Genomic DNA, 20,320 nt, shown 5'->3' on the forward strand with positions numbered 1-20,320 from the left:
ATTATTTACAACTCTTTTGTTCACTATTTAAGAATTTTTTGTTCCTTATTGTCTTATCTCCTGATATCTTTCTTGACGGGTCTCACCTGATAATAAAGATCCTCCATTTAACCGAATCAATTTGTTCCGTTTAATATTTTTGGTTTCTATGACTCAAATTTTGTACGTTTTCCCAAAACACGTAACAGATTTTAGTCTGCAATATTTTTTTATGTTTTTCTTTATGATTACAAGATTCATTGGTTGGTAGTAAGAAATTGTTGAAAATTTTGAATGACTTTTAGTATGATATGGTTTGCTATAATTAAATTCTTAGCAGGTAGTCATCAGATTATATTATTTAGAATGGTAGTCTGGTCTCTTTTTTTGTATGCAATTGAATCTCCTATGTTTGTTGTACTTTTTATTAATTCTGAGAATACTTGAAGTCAGTCTTCATATATTGTGTTGTTGTTTCCATTGATTTTTAGAAAACTACGTCCCATTTTTTTTCAATTTTGCTTAAATTTTGTGAGTTTTGCTCTTCTTGGGTCATGGACCTTGTTGACTGTCTTAGTTTGATGTTTATTCAAAAATTTTAAATTTGAGGTTAAAAGTTTTCTCAATAGTTTGGATTGTACCTCAAGACTTGTCTTGCTATGTTTTTTTAGTTCGTCGTCGTCTTCGATGTTTGTTGCAATCAACCGACAGCACGCCAAAAAACCCATAAAATTTAATTTATTGCTTGAACCACTTGACAGCTTGATGTTTTGCTGAATTTGTGTGCCTGGAAAATAAATGTTCCCCTGATTTTAAAAAAGTATTGAGAAATTGTTTTACAGTTGAATTAATTGTTTTTCAGTTAAATTTTTGTCCACACTAGGGGAAAAAATTCGATTGTACTAGCATCACCTCTTTGCAGGCCTTTCATTCTTTAGGAATCAAAGAAGGGTTTCAAATTATAAAACATTAACTACTTTTTTAATTACAAATATCCTAAATCTGCTATTTTTGGTACACAAAAGAGCCAGCAAGTTGGATTGAGTGGCATCGGTACATTTAGTGCAAACGTATATTACCGAGCCTTCATTTTTAACTGCACAACCGTTTTTTCGAAATTTTCGGTTTTGTCCTGACAAAAAGCGTGTCCGCATCATTTTTTGCTGACGCCTTAGGGCAACGATAAAAAACGCTTTGTTATTACAACCCGGGTTGACCCCATAGTTCAAAATGTTATTAAATTACAACTTCATATTATGGCTTCCATGAAAAGTTATAATCATAGAGATTTCAAATATGAAAGTTGTAAATTAACAAAATTTTAGAAAAATCACGAACAGGGCTGAAACAAAGCACAATTAGCGTGTTTCAGAAAATTAAATAGAAAAAAATTGGAAAAAAGTTTTTTTTTCCGTGATACCGTATTTATGGAAAAGTTGTAGTCATAGAACCTCATAATTAAAAAATTCTTTTGCATCCTAAGATTTAGAGATTGCAATTGCCAGATGTTTCGAAAATTGGTAATCCTATATAGTCAACTCAAATCTGAGCCTCCGGTGCCATTTTTTGCATTATTTTTATGGAAAGGACGTATTCATAAAACATCATAGAGCAACAATAAATTTACGTGCTTGTTAACATCGAATTTTAAAGTAATGCGTAATTTGTTAACGTTTTTCAGTGTCGACTAAACTAGTCACACGTGATGTAAGCAAAATAAAAAAACGTTCTTTGAATCATTCAAAGTGACTGGAGACAGTGAAAAGATTTATTTCAAGAAAAAATTTATGTAAACATTGTAAACACCAAGCTGGAAGCTTCTGAAGGCTATATTATCACCTTTCTTGGTGCCCACAAATCTTTTCACATATAGTTTACGCAAACAACTATTGCTTAATTTTTCTCGAAACGGTGTTTCAAATACGTTATCAGCGGTAGAGTACTTTTGAAACTTTCTGTTTAAGACCGAGAAAAAAAAATTGATTTAAGACAAAAAAACGTTGACCCAAATTTCTGAATTTTAGCTGTGTGTTACCCTTAGTAGGAGTGCCGTTCTACTGCAGAACGTTTTTAAAATGGATCGGAAGGCTAATAAAAGTGGCCATTTACAATTTTCGCCATGTACACATTTAATCAACAAAAAACGTTATTTATCGAAAATATTTTTGAAAGTAAACATTATTGTTAGCCACCTCAACTTCTCAGCCGGCAATTTAGCCCTCCTATTTCTTTTTACAATTTAAACAATTTGAATTGTATTGGGGCGCTCTCTCTTTTGGAAGAGCTGTTCACTCATTTTTTTAAACGATTTTTGAAGTCAAATTGGAGTAGTGATTTTTGTCACGCCACGAAAGAGCGAGTGGTTTTGCGCGTGAATTTTTCACTCGAATTTCAGAGTAGAGTGAGAAAATGGTGTTTGAACGAAAAAATTCTCTTGGATTTTTTGTTCACATGCGGCATTTTGACATTCATTGTTACTGTTTTTTTCAAATACTTTGATCTGATTTTTTTTCTAAATGGTTGTCCCATTCATTCATAGTCCATTCTAGGTCTAGTTTCTTGTTTAGTCAATGAAAATTCTTTGAATTGTACGCCAGGACTTGTCCTGCTAAAGTGCACATTTGGTGTTAACCAGGTTGGTTATTTCGCCCTTCCTAGCTTGCTATGTTGTCACTGTTTTCATACTCTCCGCCAAATAGTGATACAAAAGCTATATAAATCTTAGTGCCGCTGGTGTCTTAGCATCTGCAAAACATGATATCGGCCACTATCATATTTCTGATTTCCTCCATAGATCTGAAGTTAAAACAGCTTGAATATCAGTCGAATTGATTGATAATAAAAGCAAGGTTTCTATATAGTTTCAGTATATCATTCAAGGAAATATTTTCCTCAATTAATTTTTCTAAGTTTCCTTTTCAGTTTCCTATCAGAACGCTTCAATGCTCTTCAGCGTAACCAAAAACAAACATCAATCAGCTGATGTGATCTATTCCTGTATTAATTATATTTTAGTTTGAGAATAGACTTTTAGCTGACCAATGATCATGCAGGCACTGCCCTAACAAATTTATATTTATTTCTTTCTGTGTACCAAAAATTTTAAAAAAGTGTTCATCCGTGCACGTCTGTATACCTTATATAAAAACACATTTTGACTCAAATATACCAAAAATTTTAAATCAATAGTGTTTCGCAAAAATGGAGAAAATATTGAACGTGTCTGACGATGAAGTGGATCTTTCATCAACAGGAGAAAGCCCTTCCTCTTCGGATGAGGTGGAATTGTGGAGTGGATTGTTTGGGGTGGTGAATGGTGGAGTGATTCCACTGATAGGGTTGTGTGGCTTTGTGCTGAATGGACTGGGAGTAGCCACTCTACTCCACATGGGAATAAACTCATCCTCAATGGCATACATGCTCATCCTATCCATCGGAGACATCATCTCTGGATTCGTCGATTCTATTCTCACTGTAGGGTTAGTGCAATACATTTAAATTACACTTAACTGGGTTATCATTACGATGGTCATCAAGATAACAGATCAACAATTTTAGGAACCAACTATCACCAAAACATTTCCTTTCTCCGCGCGTGAAGTAGGTTTTTCTTTCGATTATAATCTGTTCTCCTCAAGTCAGGTAAAACTAAAACTCGAGAAAATGGAGAATTGGAGGAATTAACATAAATTGGGTGGTTTTGTTCGATTGTCTCAACAACTGAATTTCTTCCTACATCATCGGGTAAGAACCCAAATATGAGCACCGATGCTTTCAATCTGATTCCATCAAAAATTTTTCCTTTCCTTTGGTTAGCTCGATGTTTTTCTAGCAAACCAGTGGAGACCTTCATGGCGCGCGTTGCTCAAAAGTTGTCGTCGCTCAAGGGAAACTGAGTTACTATAAAAATCGTGTAGACTTGAGAACCAATCCAAGAGAAAATGGCAATCAGGCCTGTAAAAACTGCACCAAATAGAGAATACATGAGACAAGTTGAATGAAACACTCTCACAGTGAGTTTCAGCGCTGTACCATCGACTTTCAATAGTAACCATTGCTGAACCAGTCAAATAAAAGTGTAAATACGAGTCTGCCCAGAGCCGATTAAGAAACATCCCAGTCTGTCCCTTTTCTTCTCAGCATAATATACTTTATTGGTGAACACTGCACAGAACGTTTCACATCATCAGACTGTACATACAAAGAACATAGCAAGTTTTGAAAAATTCGAATAGCTGACATCATGCTTGAAACTTTTAATATGGCGATACCCACAAAAGCTATTCCAGCTCCAACTATACCATATATTGGTGCATTTATATCTGTGCGGTGGAAGCGGAGTTCGGAGGTGGAGGCGGGGGTCGGAAGCAGAGGTGGAGGCGGGGGTCGGAGGCCGAGGTGGAGGCGGGGGTCGGAGGAGGAGGTGGAGGTGGAGGTGGAGGCGGAGGCGGAGTTTGATGTGCGAGTCAGAATTAGTTGTGGTTTATTATTATTATTAGTAGTAGTAGTAGTACAAGCTTCGGGCTTCGCCCGTGGGGTTTCAATCCCAGTGCTTGTTTATCAGTCTATTTCAGTTTATCTTTTTCCAGTGTCTGAATAATAGACTCAAGGCTCATTATATGTTGTGTTTTTCAGATTGATTGAAAATTGTTTTTGCCTCTTGTGAATTGTGTGCGTGAAAGTGAGTAGTTTGTTGTTTATCATGGAAGGGAAGTTGGAAAATGAGTCAGTGAAGTTGGAAAATCATGAGGAAAAGGTGAAAGTGAAGTTGGAAAATGATTCAGTGAAGTTGGAAAATCATGAGGAAAAGGTGAAAGTGAAGTTGGAAAATGAGTCAGTGGAGTTGGAAAAAGAGTCAGTTGTCGAAAAATTGAACGTTAAGTTGGTAATTCATGGGTCAGTTGTTCAACAAGTTGACAGAACGCCGGTCCTACTTGCTCTCGTTGAACCCTCGACGGGATTTTGCCGCGGAATCGCCGACATAGTCAAAGTGGAGGAGCGTGTTAGAAGACGAGCTACAGTTGCCGGCGGAACAAGGAAGTTTCACTGTGATTCCTGCAACTATTCGACGAAAGATAATTATCTCCTTAAGCGCCACATTGCGCGCATTCATGAAAAAATTATTGACAGTAAACGGTGTCGGTTCTGCAAATTTTCCACTATATATTCTTCAAACCTTAGCAGGCACATTCAGAGAGCTCACAGTAACCAAGAAGGTTCTTCAATTTCGTGTAACCAAGCATCAAATTTTTCTCGTTCTTAACAATTTTGATTGATAATTTGGTTTAGTTATTTGTTTACTGTTTACTAGCTTTAGTTATTTGTTTACTAACTTTGTATGGACTTTAATCGACCATATATGGCCCGTTTTATGGTCAGTAAGTTTGTTCGACCAGGCAGATCTGGCCAAGTGGAATGCCAATGCAAACCCTGTGCTTCATCACTATCAACCGAAGAACAAATATATTTGTTTAGTCCCGATCCTCTGATCCGAGTCCATTTGAAAGACTGTAAGGTCTGATCAAAACTTTTTCACAGCCTGGATATAGACTTTTTAGAACCCAGAAGTCCATATTAACTGCCTGTGCTTATCGAGACTTCCCAAAATTTCGTTTGTAACTTTCCAAAATAAAAATCCAATTAATTTACATTTTATTTACAAGTTAATGTGATTCCGAATGTGAATGTTTGATGAATGTGTCTTAAATTAATGGATGTGAATGTCTGATTTGTTTGGCAGATTGATTATTTTAATGAAGAGAATTATAGAACTTGAATGCTATTCGAATCTACTTTTGAACTATGAAAAGGTGTTTTCATCGCCTGAAAGGAGAACATTTGAAATAGGAGTGGATTGTGCTGATGAACATTTTATGCCTTTTAAATCAGACATTCGATCCAAATTTACAGTGCTCTAATTTCTACAGTTGTAATCCATTTCTTTATTTTGCGGCTAGCAAGAGAAAAATTGTTTTGTTACCGGAGACCAGAATCTGGAGGTCAGAATCTGGAGGTCAGAATCTGGAGGCCCAATCCGTAGGTCAGAATCTGGAATTCGAATCGGGAGGTTAGAATCTGGAGGTCGAATTCGGAGGTTAGAATCTGGAGGTCGAATCCGGAGGTCAGAATCTGGAGGTCGTTCCAGTTGATCGCACTCCTCTTTGACGGAGATGAATTGCGATGGACGTTGGTCTCGAACTTCGGTCAAAATGATCGGACAGGCTCGAACGGGTGTGTAGTGGGTAGCCATTCTAAAACTAGCTTGGGGGAGGGGTGAGGATATATATTTGCTTTTAGTATGACAGTAAAACTAGATTGGGGGGGTGATGGAGGTATAGCTAGCTACTAGCTATATAATACACAATGCTATGTCTAATATACCATCAAGTGTATTCTATGTTGATATAGGAAGGGGGTTGAGATACGAAATCAACTAGTGTTGCAAGGTTAAATAGTGTGCGTTCTGAGTAGGTTGTTGCAGCAGTTCATTTTTTCAGATTGATTAGATAGTCAACTCTCTTGGTTGCAAGACACAGTGCAGTATCAAAAGTTCAATTAATCATGTGTCAAAACAGCAAAGTTACGATTATTCCCGTGTCGGAACACAACGTTGACGACGATAACCGGAACGCACTTGTCTTGTTACGTTCCAGGAGTTCAGATGAATAGCAACGGTACTCAAGGAGCAAATGTTCATGTCGGTACTTCATTAAACAATGTTAGTTATGAATAGTTTTTAGATGACTGGATTCCAGTCAACAAAATGAAAAAGATCATACTTCTTCTAATTGTGTGTTCATTGTAATCTGAAGATTGACTTGTCTTTGGAAGATTAAAACTGCTTGGCTAGTGTTAATGAGTGATTGACTTTGGCGGTCTTGAATTTTTTACTGAGCCTGAAGAGACATCTTGCTATTATCACTGTTTAAGATTAACAGGCCGAACAACTACTTTTAGTGCAAAAATGGGATCTAATCTTTTTCGGTCCCGCAGTTTTCTATGCCCCAGGTATAACTAAAATGGTGTGTTGGTATCTTGGTCAAATTGTATGTTGGTCAAATGCTTCTCTTGATTTTCGTATTAGTTTGACCTTATGGTTTCGCGTTATTTATCCCTCAGGCATGTTGATTTTTCAATTGCTCTCAAACGAAATTGGTATTAATTAAACTGAACGTGAATTAGATTAGCACCCCTTCGACTTTTCGAATGACTTTTAAGAATTCAGTTTTAACTGAATGGATTTTAAATTCTTTTACGCATTGAATTATGCAATTGAAATAGGCAACATGTTTTATTATTATTAATAGCCGCACAGCGATAGGCAACATGTTTTATTATTATTAATAGCCGCACAGCGATAGCTGGGGCTATTATTGGCCTTCTCTTGGTTTTTTATATAGTTTTTTATTTCGTCTTCGCGACTTTTGTAACGACCATATGACGTCAAAACCACTTCAAATCTGCTTTTTGTTCATTCCTTCATGTAATTTCAACAGAAATACGTGTGTGACGTCATTTTTCGCTTTTAATGGAGCGAGGTTTTTTTTTCATTCTCGTGATTAAATTGTTGGTCGTACTTGACTTAACTCACTCTCAAAAATGAATTCCTCACTTTTACATCACTTTTTCCTCACTTTGACATATATTTACTTCAACTCAATGAGATAAGGCCAAAAGGGTGTGTGTCACTCTAAATGAAGGTTATTAGAGAGCAACTAAAAGAGGCAGCAAAAACGAATGCAGATTTTTAATCAGAATATATCATATCAACCTTCAATGAAAAGACGAATTTTTTGGTCTCTTTTTTATCCGTTTTTTTCAGACTAGAGATTTACAAAGCTATTGCGGCTAATTTCTGGCAATCGGCCAGCTATGTTTATCATTTTATTACTTTTTTACCAGTTTTTGCATTACTCTTGCTCAGAAATTAAATGATAAATAGTAGTATATTTAATAGAAATTAAATGTTTGGAATAGGAGCCTACAAGCAAGCTACTAGCACGTTCTAACCGCGGACTAGGTGCGGCTAATAAAGAGGCCCAAGAAAACGCCATAAAGTTATTGAAAAAACAACTCGGAAATGTCTTCTGGCTTATATTGTTCGAAGACAACACTTGCAGTGTAGTTCACTTTCTATGTGGATCAAATTGCCTCGAAATAACTGAACGTTTACAAATATAAGTTAGTAAATTTCAAATTGTTTTAAAAAAGGATGAAAAATTGAAGTTTACTTCCTTAAAAAATTCATTGTTACGAAAATCATAATCTGCTTTTAGCAAGACCAACAGATTAATGTTAAATGGATTAACAAGACCCGAGGACAAAATCGTATATTTGAACAGCAACCGTCTTGATGATAGGACGTGAAAATTTTTGCACGCTTTGTACCAGCTCCTGACCCGGACATGACTGTACATGAAGATATCAACCAAATTTTGTTACAGGAAAACATTCAATCTCAAAGTGCAAAGCGTAAACTTGATCTACTACAAGTATCGTCTGAAAATTGTAAGAGCGTAGAAAATTTTGCCGAGGAGCTTAACGTTAGCCATAGTGGAAATATCGAAACTATGGTGGAAATAACGAAATAGTCATGGTGGAAATATCGAATACGAGGGAATTAAAGTGCTTGACCCTGAAGAAATCTCGAAAACATTCAGCGAGATAAGAGACGAAAACTGTGATCCCGAAGAACCCAATTGTAGCGCTATAGGTGGAAGCCAGGTAAAAACATATATCAATATCTCTGCTGCGATAACAAAATCTTTTTAAAAAATTGGTTATCAAGTTGAAGCTACTACTGCATCAAACTGCTAAGAGTATTTCTGAGAACTGGTTGCATATTTCGAAAAGGAAAAAGCTAAAGCTTGGTTTCTTTTAGGAAAGCGGTACCTCAAAGGCCAACCCACCGATTGAACCAAAAAAGCCACTGCCATCTACACCGGGAAATTTAAAGAAGATGAAAATTATGCGCAACAAGGCACTTAACCCCGACGACGTGAATCAATCAAAGCGTAGACGTGTTGATCGAGAGGCGTCAGACGCCATGAAAAAGGCAGCTGACAAGATAATGGAGGCGGCCACCCTAATATTCAACTGCATGACCGAGCTACGCCCGTAGTTGAAATCTCTTTCCAATAGGAATTATAGAGATATCCAGATGTCTACGATTGAATTGAAGCAGCTCGTACGTATATAATAGAGATTTTGATTGCTATTAATTTTGATTTTCGTTTTTGTGTACAAAAATTAGCAAACATTTTTAACTTAAGTTTGTTGCTGTGCAAAGTAATTTTTCTTCAGACAACAGAGGTATGGAAACAAGGAGTTCTACTGCCCGCAGCAAAAAGTTTTCGTTAAGTGACGAGCTACTGCTCTTGATAACCAAAGGTCCTGGGCAAGGAACCGATCTTGCAACAGTTGGAGGCGCAACGCCACAAATCATTGGGAGGAATGCTTGTAAGCTACTGTGGACAAAGGAAGAGTTGATGACTCACATGCTTTCACCGAAAGTAAAGCAAAAGCAGGGAGTCCCGACGCGCACAGACTTCTCCCCAGTTCGGAAGAACCTGCTGAAAAGTAATTTTTCTTGATTCACAAAATTGAACACTGTTTGTGTACAATTACCTTCATAAATGTCTAATTAAAACTTTTGAAAAGGAGGAACAAAAAGAGATGAAGCGTTTTTTTAATATCGAGGTGTGATTATTTAGTTCTGTTCCAATTGAAGTATGAAGATAAGTGGGTACATACAAATGAATTAGCAAAAGCCAGCTTAAACAATCGAGGAAACGAGATAGTTGCTATGAACGAAGGAGCAATGAAATGAGAGAAACTGATGAGAATAATGACCACTTCGCTTCTAGAAATCACAACCATGGCACTTTTGACGATCTGGAGTCTAAAAAAACTGAATAGTAAAGTTGATGAGTCATAGAATTAAAACTCTTAACATTTCTTGTTGCTTTTGTCTTGTTGCTATTATAAATAAACTGGATCCTTCAGTTTTGTTCTTTGTTTTCTGTTAGTTTTTTTATATTTGTTCTTTTTCTGCTAGATTCTCAGAACTTTGAATTAAGATTTTTTATATTAAACAGCGTTCTCAATCTAATGTATAATTTTGTTCTGTTTGCTATTGGTTCTATATTTGACTGCTCTAAAATGAAAATTGAGGCTGTCTTTTATAAAAAGTGGCAATGAAAGTCTGAATGTGTTGTTTACAGTATTTCGACGTCTTTGTAAGATTATCCGGAATAAATAAGCAAGTTACAAGTCGAGTAATAGGATTTTTCCATTGTTTAAACTTGAGTTCAGTTTCACCTGCGAGACCAAGTTAGAATAAGTTGCATTGAATTTTAGAGGCAATGTTACCTAAGAAAATAGAATGGTCAATTTTGGCGCAGTGTGATTATTTGCCGAAATTTTCTCTGGCTCCTCTTTTCCCAAATTGATGTTGCATCATGCTACTGAGCATGTTTTGCCAAAATTTTCACCGGCTCCTCCCTTCGCAAATTGATGTCGCATCATGCCACTGAGCATGTTCCGCGGAGTTGATTTTTGACCGCTGATTTTTCAACTAGAAATTGCATCGTGCTACTGAGCATGTTTTGCGAAAATTTCCCCCTGCTCCTCATTTCCTATATGGAAATTGCATCATGCTACTGAGCATGTTTTGCCGAATTTTTCTCAGGTTCCTTCTTTCCCAATTTGATGTCGCATCATGCTACTGAGCACGCTTTGCTGAAATTTTCTGCGGCTCCTTTCCAAAAATATGTCACATCATGCTACTGAGCATGTTTTGCCGAAATTTTCTCCGGCTCCTCCCTTCCCAAATCGATGTTGCATCATGCTACTGAGCATGTTTTTTGCCAAAGTTTTCTCTGGCTCCTCCTTTCCCAAAATGATGTCGCATCATGCCACTGAGCATGTTCTGCGGAGTTGATTTTTGACCGCTGATTTATCAACTAGAAATTGCATTGTGCTACTGAGCATGTTTTGCGCAATTTTTTCCCTGCTCCTCATTTCCTATTTGGAAGTTGCATCATGCTACTGAGCATGTTTTGCCAAATTTTTCTCAGGTTCCTTCTTTCCCAATTTGATGTCGCATCATGCTACTGAGCATATTTTTGCAGAACTTTTCTCCCGCTCCTCTTTTCTCAAATTGATGTCGCATCAAGCCACTGAGCATCTTTTGCGGTCTTGATTTTTTACCGCTGATTTTTCAACTGCAAATTGCATCATGCTACTGAAAATGTTTTTGCCCCAATTCCATTATATAGAAAAATCGAATTAAGGAGATTTTGATTATTACACTTTTTTGTCTCCTTTCAACAGTTCCCATTTTCTCCATTTGCACCCAGTTATTTTTTTGTAAATTCATAGGTATAATTTGAATGTAGGTGAAAGCAAGAGCTCAATAACCTCGGTTGGGGTTCGATTTTTTGCTCCATCATATAGAAAAATTGAATTACAAAAATTTTTTTGGTTATTAAATTTTATTTTTCAGGTAAAGATTCTTGTCATTGGTTGTGTTTTCCCATTCTTGTCAGCTGTTGTGTTTTCCCATAACGACACCGATCACTTTGACCGAAGTTCGAGACCACCTTCCATCGCAATTCATCTCCGTCAAACAGGAGTGCGATCAACTGGAACGACCTCCAGATTCTGATCTCCGGATTCGACCTCCACATTCTGACCTACGGATTTGACTTCCAGATTCTAACCTACGGATTCTACCTCCAGATTCGGACCTACGGATTCGACTTCCAGATTCTGACCTACGGATTCGACCTCCAGATTCTGACCTCCGGATTCGACTTCCAGATTCTGACCTACGGATTGGACCTCAAGATTCCACTCAAAAACTGTCAAAGAGTTTGGGCTAAAACTGACTCTGTTTTTGGACAAGGACGAGTACATTGGTGTCCTCAGTCAGGGATCCGGAGCTCATGTAAGATATATATTTTCCAATTATTAAGAACCTACAGCTGCTTAAACTGGTTGCTCCACTGATAAGCTTTGTTGTATTTATCGAAAGAGAGTAGTGAAAGCATTATTTGAGTAAAACTTCGAAATTTTAAAAGTGCAAGATGATTCGCGATTAACAAACTTTAGTTTTTATTTAACTAGATGAAATCAACGATTGAGATGATTGATTTTACCATTATAACAGTTTTGAGGAAGTTCCAAGTTGCAGCGAACCAAAATTTTTTGAATTGCAGTTGTTATTATTTTTAAAAATTTGACTCCATCAGTCCACCCTACACCCTCCTTAGTCAACCATTTCCTCTTTTTAGTTATTAGTTATAATTACAGGTGATAATAACTGGTCTGCCGGTGGCTACCCAGTCTGCTAGTGAGGAGCACTTTAAAGAGATGTGAATATTCCTGTTCTTTAAACTTCGATAAGCGAATTTTAGGATCTTCTCAAAAACTGAAGGATTAAGTATAGTATACACAAAAAGTTTGCAAAAAAACATTTTCACATAGATATGGTTCTTTTTGCTGATGTTTTCTATGTTGTTATGTTTTTAGGAAGACTTCTGTTGAAGTTGCTGACTCTGCTTTGATTCTTTTTTGACAAGTAATTAAATTTAAAAACACTAAAACATTCGCTACTGGTTCATTTTAGGTTTTTGTTGTAACATTTTGACAGGATAATCAGTTCGCAACCTGTTTTTTTATGCTAATCTGTATCTTTGGATGATAGTGTATGTGCGTGTGTGCGCGGGGGGGGGGGAGTGGAGGTTGATTGGGGGCGAACCGAGATGATGCTTAATAAGCGGCGCGAATGATTATGAATAGCGACAAATCTGAATTAATTTTTTACCTATGTAATTTTGACTCGCAGAGCAATTGAGTTTTCCATTTCAGTTTCCCATTTTTTAGGTGGCTACCCACCCGTTCGAGCCTGTCTGATCACTTTGATCGAAGTTCGAGACCGACGTCCAACGCAATTCATCTCCGTCAAACAGGAGTGCGATCAACTGGAACGACCTCCAAATTCTGACCTCCGGATTCGACCTCCAGATTTTGACCTCCGGATTCGACTTCCAGATTCTGACCTACGGATTCTACCTCCAGATTCTGACATCCGGATTTGACCTCCAGATTCCACCCCCAAATCATTCAGAAATTTGCAAATGTTGAAAAGTTACACTAAATGGCTTCAAACTCAATTTCAAACTCAGAATATAAAAACTGTACGATTCAATTCATTTTTTTCTTTGAATTTATTTCAAAATGTTAAATGTTTCAAATTCATGAGAGCATGAATTCATATTTCACCAAAAAGTTCATTTTCACTATTCGATTTGTTTACAGAGGAGAGAGAGAGAGAGATAGAGAGAGAGAGAGAGAGAGAGAGAGAGAGAGAGAGAGAGAGAGAGAAAGTGAGAAAGAGAGCGGTAAATTGCCCACTTATGTAAATAAACGCGGGTAATTATCAATGGGAAGGCGAAAAAACAGAGTGAATTTTGTCATGATTCAGTGCTGATGTGCACTGCCACCAAGCTCCGGGTAATGCAGTCAGATTTCGACAGTTTTGTTCATTGATAAGACACTCATTTCGAGTTCTCTCTTTTATTGAGTGCAAACAAACTGATTAGCCATATTTCATTGGCCAGCTCCCTATTTTTGAGTGATTCAGTCCTGGAGACGATACCTTCTCCTCACGTTAGGTGAGATGAAATTGCATTCGAGTGAGCTTCAGATGAGACAATAATGTTACGCAGGCTAGTAGTATTACAGCTGATGCACGAACTGCAAATACTGAGAGTGACTGAACAAGCCTGTAGAAACAGTAGAAAATCCCTTCTATTCTTAGCATCAGTTGTTTGGATGTGTGGCGATGCAAATTAGATTTTTTTGTGTCTTTTTTTAGGCCAATTCGAGTCTTTAATTTCAAAGAAACCTATTAACACATTTGGGCTCTTCCTTGATTTTTTTGTGCAGCATACTTGTGTATTGTGGAGTTTAATGTTCCCAAACCAAACAATTTGACGTTAATCCATACGACCCGATTCGATTCACGGCGATCGGATTTCAATTATTATGACAAATACAATCGTTTATATTCAGCCAAAAAAGCAGTTAGCAGAAAACCTGAAAGCACAAATTAAATTGAACAATTTTATAGTTATTTGAGAAATCTGTCTGTAACTTAATATAAATCAAATTGAAACACATACACGGATTTAGATCACAATCTCCAAGATTCCAAATTTACGACTGAAACTTGCAACCTTACACTGCAAAAACTGGCTTGACTATGATTGAATATAATTAAACAAACCATGTGCATCGTAACATAGAACGTTTTATATATGTTGCATCTAAGCTCTAAACAAATCATTGATTTTCTTTCTGTGGTTTGCATATTATTGCAGCATTCTATTGTAGCTATAATTTACAATTAGAAATAAGCCCGAATTTTTATTGAACTCACCAAATGAGAGGGGAGTCTTCTCGTAAGCAATATCATCCAACAGTAGGGTACTTGAGCCCAGTTCATTAACGCGAGGAAATTAAAAAACGAGAGTTAAAAGGCTGAGGGAGAGAGGAAGAAAACGTCAGTGATCGGAGAAAACGTTAAGATTGGCAATAAGAAATAGTCAGCAAACATTTAAATTTTAGATCAATGTAAACCAAGATTATTTGATAATGGAGACCACGCAGATTGCAAGAATTCAAAATTCTTATCTTCAAAAAAAATTACAATAGAAATTTTAAAAAAATTACTGGTAACTTCCTCATATAGAAAAAAACGGACATTTTTATAAAATTGTTGTCCAATATACGTTACGTATTTAGAGAAACGCCATATATGGTCTTTTTCATTGTGAAAAGTTTTTTATATGGACCATTTCCCTGTCTGTAGCTTTTCAGAAGATTATTTGCAAGATTGTGAGATAAGTGCGATAATTTGTCAAAAGGTTATTGAGGCACCATAGGATCATTTTTTCTTGTTTTAATTTCAATTCTCTGAGCGAAAAACTTTTTGTTACCTTAAAGAGACCTTAAATTTTTCAATTCATAACCAAAATAGTGCCAAAATTATATGTATTCTTTATTTGATTATTTTCATCTTTTAATATGTTCTATAACAAATCAAATGTTGAAATTATGATTTGCAAGTTTTCTTTTTATAGTGATCAAGCCTTTAAATTAGAACAACTCGCAGTTTCTTCAATCACCACAAGATAAAATATTAACATTTATAAGATTTCCATCAAATCTTGCTGTTAAAATAACAGTTGCATAGATCTTCGGTAAAAGAAGTTACTAGTGCCCACTGAGAACTAGAAAAAAAGCGATTATCATACTTTTCAGGCACTCTTTCCGCGCAACTGTTGCTTCATGAATAGTAGCAATAAAAACTGGCGTAGGAAAAGAAATATCAACTGTAGGACACAAACCTTGATTGCCATGATAGCAAACATATTGAAATGAAGAAAGTCATTTTAAATTGTTGCCAAGGTACTTGGTATGAAAACATCTAAGTATGTAAGAGCTTGCAAGATCTTTGCATTTGTTTTTAAAAGTTTACTTCTGACTGTCACCTGGGTTGGAATTTTTTTGATTTCATAAAAGGATCATATATGATTTCATACTCATCATACTCGGTTTCTTAGTACGATCTTAGTATGAAGCATGCATATCAAATATAAATATCGATATTTACATTTGATATGGATGCTTCAGTCAGAATCACTGTACCAGTCCAAGTTGTTCAAGACTAAGTAGAATTCATTTAATTAACTTGTCTGCCTGATCAGCTGATGAAAAGCAAGATTCTAACACGTTATGCCTACCCAGGTTGAGGTCCCAGACGGAAAGTCGATATGTCCAGACCGTCCCAGACGGAAAGTGCCTATGTCCAGACCGTCCCAGACGGAAAGTGCCTATGTCCAGACTTTCGTGCGTTCACCAGACCTTCGTGCGTTCATGTCCAGACTTTCGTGCGTTCACCAGACTTTCGTGCGTTCATGTCCAGACTTTCGTGCGTTCACCAGACTTTCGTGCGTTCATGTCTAGACATTCGTGCGTTCATGTCCAGATTTTCGTGCGTTCGACAGACTTTCGTGCGTTCACCAGACTTTCGTGCGTTCACCAGACTTTCGTGCGTTTATGTCCAGACTTTCGTGCGTTCACCAGACTTTCGTGCGTTCATGTCCAGACTTTCGTGCGTTCACCAAACTTTCGTGCGTTGATGTCCAGAACTTTTGTGCGTTCACCAAACTTTCGTGCGTTCGCCAGACATTCGTGCGTTCACCAGACTTTCGTGCGTTCATGTCCAGAATTTAATGCGTTCATCAGATTTTTGTGCGATCATATGTCCAGGCTTTGTGGCTAAAGTCTGGAGCATACCCACCAAAATAGAGCACAATTGGACTGAAATTGACGATTTCGTGTCCAAAACAATGTTCGGTGATCGAAAAAGTTAAGCCTCATCGAGCGCGGATACTTTTTCAGAAGTATTTGAGAACTTGTCCAAAATGGTTTGCTCAGTCTATTTTTTTATTTCAACCCCAATTATGGCTAAATTGGAGCCTGCTTACCAAAAATGAGCACAATTGGACTAAAATTGACGATTTGGTCACCAAAACAATGTTCGGTGATAGAAAAAGTTTAGACACTTTTTTGGAACTAGGTAAAAACTTGTCCAAATTAGTTCGGTCAGTCTGAATTTTTAATTTTATCACCATTTGTGGCTAAAGTGGAGCATATCCACCAAAAATGAGCACAATTGGACTTAAAATGACGATTTCGTGTCCAAAACAATGTTCGTTGATCGAAAAAGTTAAGCCTCATCGAGCGCGGATACTTTTCCAGAAGTAATTGAGAACTTGTCCAAAATGGTTTGCTCAGTCCATTTTTTTATTTCAACCCCAATTATGGCTAAATTGGAGCCTGCACACCAAAAATGAGCACAATTGGACTAAAATTGACGATTTGGTCACCAAAACAATGTTCGGTGATAGAAAAAGTTCAGACACTTTTTTGGAACTAGGTAAAAACTTGTCCAAATTAGTTCGGTCAGTCTGAATTTTTAATCCTATCACCAGTTGTGGCTAAAGTGGAGCATATCCACCAAAAATGAGCACAATTGGACTTAAATTGACGATTTCGTGTCCAAAACAATGTTCGGTGATCGAAAAAGTTAAGCCTCATCGAGCGCGGATACTTTTTCAGAAGTATTTGAGAACTTGTCCAAAATGGTTTGCTCAGTCTATTTTTTTATTTCAACCCCAATTATGGCTAAATTGGAGCCTGCACACCAAAAATGAGCACAATTGGACTAAAATTGACGATTTGGTCACCAAAACAATGTTCGGTGATAGAAAAAGTTCAGATACTTTTTTGGAACTAGGTCAAAACTTGTCCAAATTAGTTCGGTCAGTCCAATTTTTTAATTTTATCACCAATTGTTGCTGAAGTGGAGCATACCCACCAAAAATGGGCACAATTGGACTAAAAATGACGATTTGGTCACCAAAACAATGTTCGGTGAATGAAAAAGTTCAGTTACTTTTTTGGAACTGGGTAAAAACTTGTCCAAATTAGTTCGGTCAGTCCATTTTTTTAATTTTATCACCAATTGTTGCTAATTTGGAGGATACCCACCAAAAATGAGCACAATTGGACTAAAGTTGATGATTTGGTGTCCAAAACAATGTTCGGTGATCGAAAAAGTTAAGCCTCATCGAGCCCGGATACTTTTTCAGAAGTAATTGAGAACTTGTCCAAAATGGTTTACTCAGTCCATTTTTTCACTTCATCCCCAATTATGGCTAAATGGGAGCCTGCACACTAAAAATGAGCATAATTGGACTAAAATTGACGATTTGGTCACCAAAACAATGTTCGAGAAAGAAAAAGTTCAGATTTTTTTTTGGAACTAGGCAAAAACTTGTCCAAATTAGTTCGGTAAGTTCGAATTTTTAATTTTATCACCAATAGTTGCTAAAGTGGAGCCTACACATCAAAAATGAGCACAATTGGACTAAAATTGACGATTTGGTCACCAAAACAATGTTCGGTGATAGAAAAAGTTCAGATACTTTTTTGGAACTAGGTAAAAACTTGTCCAAATTAGTTCGGTCAGTCCAAATTTTTAATTTTGTCACCAATTGTGGCTCACGTGGAGCATACCCACCAAAAATTAGCACAATTGGACTAAAATTGATGATTTGGGGTCCAGAACAATGTTCGGTGATCGAAAAAGTTAAGCCTCATCGAGTGCGGTCAGTTCTTGTGTCCGGGTCAATGTGTTGTTCAAATTAATGCACATTTGATACGAAGAGTTCCAATTGTGTGTTTAAGGAAAATCAAAAGGAAAATTAGCCTGTTTGCTTCGAAAAAGATTCTTCGGTGAAAAAATTTGCATTGGGTCTCAAAATGTTATAATTTTTTCACTGTACTAACAGAAAAAACATTAAATTTATTGTTTTTAAGGGACTCCACGCTTAAAATCCGTTTTGGTTTTCAATAAATCAGGCGTGAAAGAAAGGTTGCGCGAAAAGAAAGGGTCTTTAATGTATGTTTTACGCATGAAAATTGGAGAAATTTTTTGAAACTTTTTCAGTTTTTTTTTAGGTGAATTTTCAAGTTTATCAACGTATTTTACCATTACAGAACATTTTTGTGGCATATGTATGCTTGTTATTCTGCTTAGAAACTCATCTTTCTATATATGTTTAAAAAAACTATCGTTTCCGAAGGTAAAGTTTAAAAAATTGCAAAGAATTGGAAAAAAAGTGAAAAAAACGCCTTTTTTCACAATCAGTCCTGTTTTAAAGTTGTGTTTGTACGTCGAAATTATGATTTCAAGTACGCATCCTGCAGCTTAATATCGCAGCTTTGTAACTAAACCAATTTTAAACTAAAAATACGTAAAATTTTTTGAGAAATTGGTCAAAGACTACTACGTACTTGAGGTCGAAATTTCGAAAAAATTCTGATTTTCAAAATTGTTTTTGTTAATATCTTCGAGCATAGACAAAGTTAGAACGCGTTCTATAGCTCAAAATGAAGCTTAGGTAATTTGCTTTACGATCATGTATATCATTAAAGGGTTCGCTGGGACCTACGATCAAGTTTTTCCGCTTACACTAAAAAATGCCGAAAATCAGCTGTTTTGGACCAGGGGGTCAAAATCAACAAAATTTGAAAACTGTTTTTCGGAACTTTTTTATGCTCCAGATGATAGCCTTTTTCTTCCTGATTCCAAAACACCTTCATTTTTAAGAATCCGTTCAGTAGTCTTTGAGAAATTGCCCTTTGAAATCAGCCTGGGGCGACCCAATATAGCTATATATAGCTTGGGGCGGCTTATAGAAGGCAAAATATAGCTGGAGCTCATGAATATATAAAAAGATATAGCTATATTGCAACAGGTGCAGTTTTGGAGCTTTTGAAATATGCAATTTGAGTTTGATCCTCTTTACAGGTAAGTTATATCCGTTGACCATATGAAAAATTCGAATTGCGTGCGTCGTGGTCAAATGACAGCTGTACACCGACTGAGCATGTCATCTGACAGCACGAGGTGTGCTATGAAGCGCTGTCCTGCTAGACCATTATAATTAACCGGTAATGAGGTGCATATTGCTATAGCGAAATGAAATGTATCGGAATTCCGTTTAAGCGTCCAGATGATAGTAGTAAGTTACCGTATTGAATGAAATGAAATGAAAAGGACATGTCTCCTGCAGGACCCCCCCCACCGAATGGCAGAATGGTAGCTGTAGCTCGAATCGATGCTGCAGAACAGCGCTTGGGTGCAGAGGACAGTGAAGACAGCTGCAGTAGAGCATTATAAGTGTTATAGGGCTGTTATAGTCCATTTTTAACGGGTTTCGAGCACTTTTAGATCTACTGAAATGCATTCGCGCTACTTCGAGGATGATATTCCTGGAAGTGGAATTAATGCTAACGAGTTTTGGAGCCCTGGAGGTAACAAGAAGGCTATTAGGATAAAGTGTTTGGAGAATTTGAAAGTAAAGAAGGAAGATTTTTTGATGAAATCAAAACGTGGCGTCAATTTCGAACATGCAACTTTATTAAAATTCAGAAATTTTAAAGCCAAATGCGAACCCAAAAAAGTGTTGAGCACTGTATTGAAGCTGTTCAAAAGCGCAAAGTCCGTCAAATTGGGGAAATTGAGGCCCAACCAGAAAAAAGGAATAAAACCGAATGGGTATACAATGGATGGGTCAATTTTTTTGGCATCGGGTATTGCAACCGTGCTAAAAGACGTATTCAAAAGAAGCCCCCTAAGTACGGTCAAATGAAAATTGAAAAAGTTGGTTCAATCAGGATCCTGGGTTTTGATGCCAAG

General features: G+C 36.8%; 1 protein-coding gene across 1 annotated transcript in view; it reads left to right on the plus strand.

The window, feature by feature from the left end:
- The first annotated feature begins 1,624 nt into the window (after positions 1-1,624).
- Positions 1,625-20,320, plus strand: part of LOC142341704 (uncharacterized) — an 85,546-nt gene continuing 66,850 nt past the window's right edge. Inside the window, exon 1 of the mRNA XM_075392860.1 lies at positions 1,625-3,458. Coding sequence (XP_075248975.1) covers positions 3,181-3,458 — 278 coding nt within the window. The 5' untranslated portion in view covers positions 1,625-3,180. The remainder of the gene's footprint in view (positions 3,459-20,320) is intronic.

The sequence above is a fragment of the Convolutriloba macropyga genome, chromosome 6 (assembly GCF_964194025.1).
Source record: "Convolutriloba macropyga chromosome 6, txConMacr16.3, whole genome shotgun sequence".
Taxonomy (NCBI): domain Eukaryota; kingdom Metazoa; phylum Xenacoelomorpha; order Acoela; family Convolutidae; genus Convolutriloba; species Convolutriloba macropyga.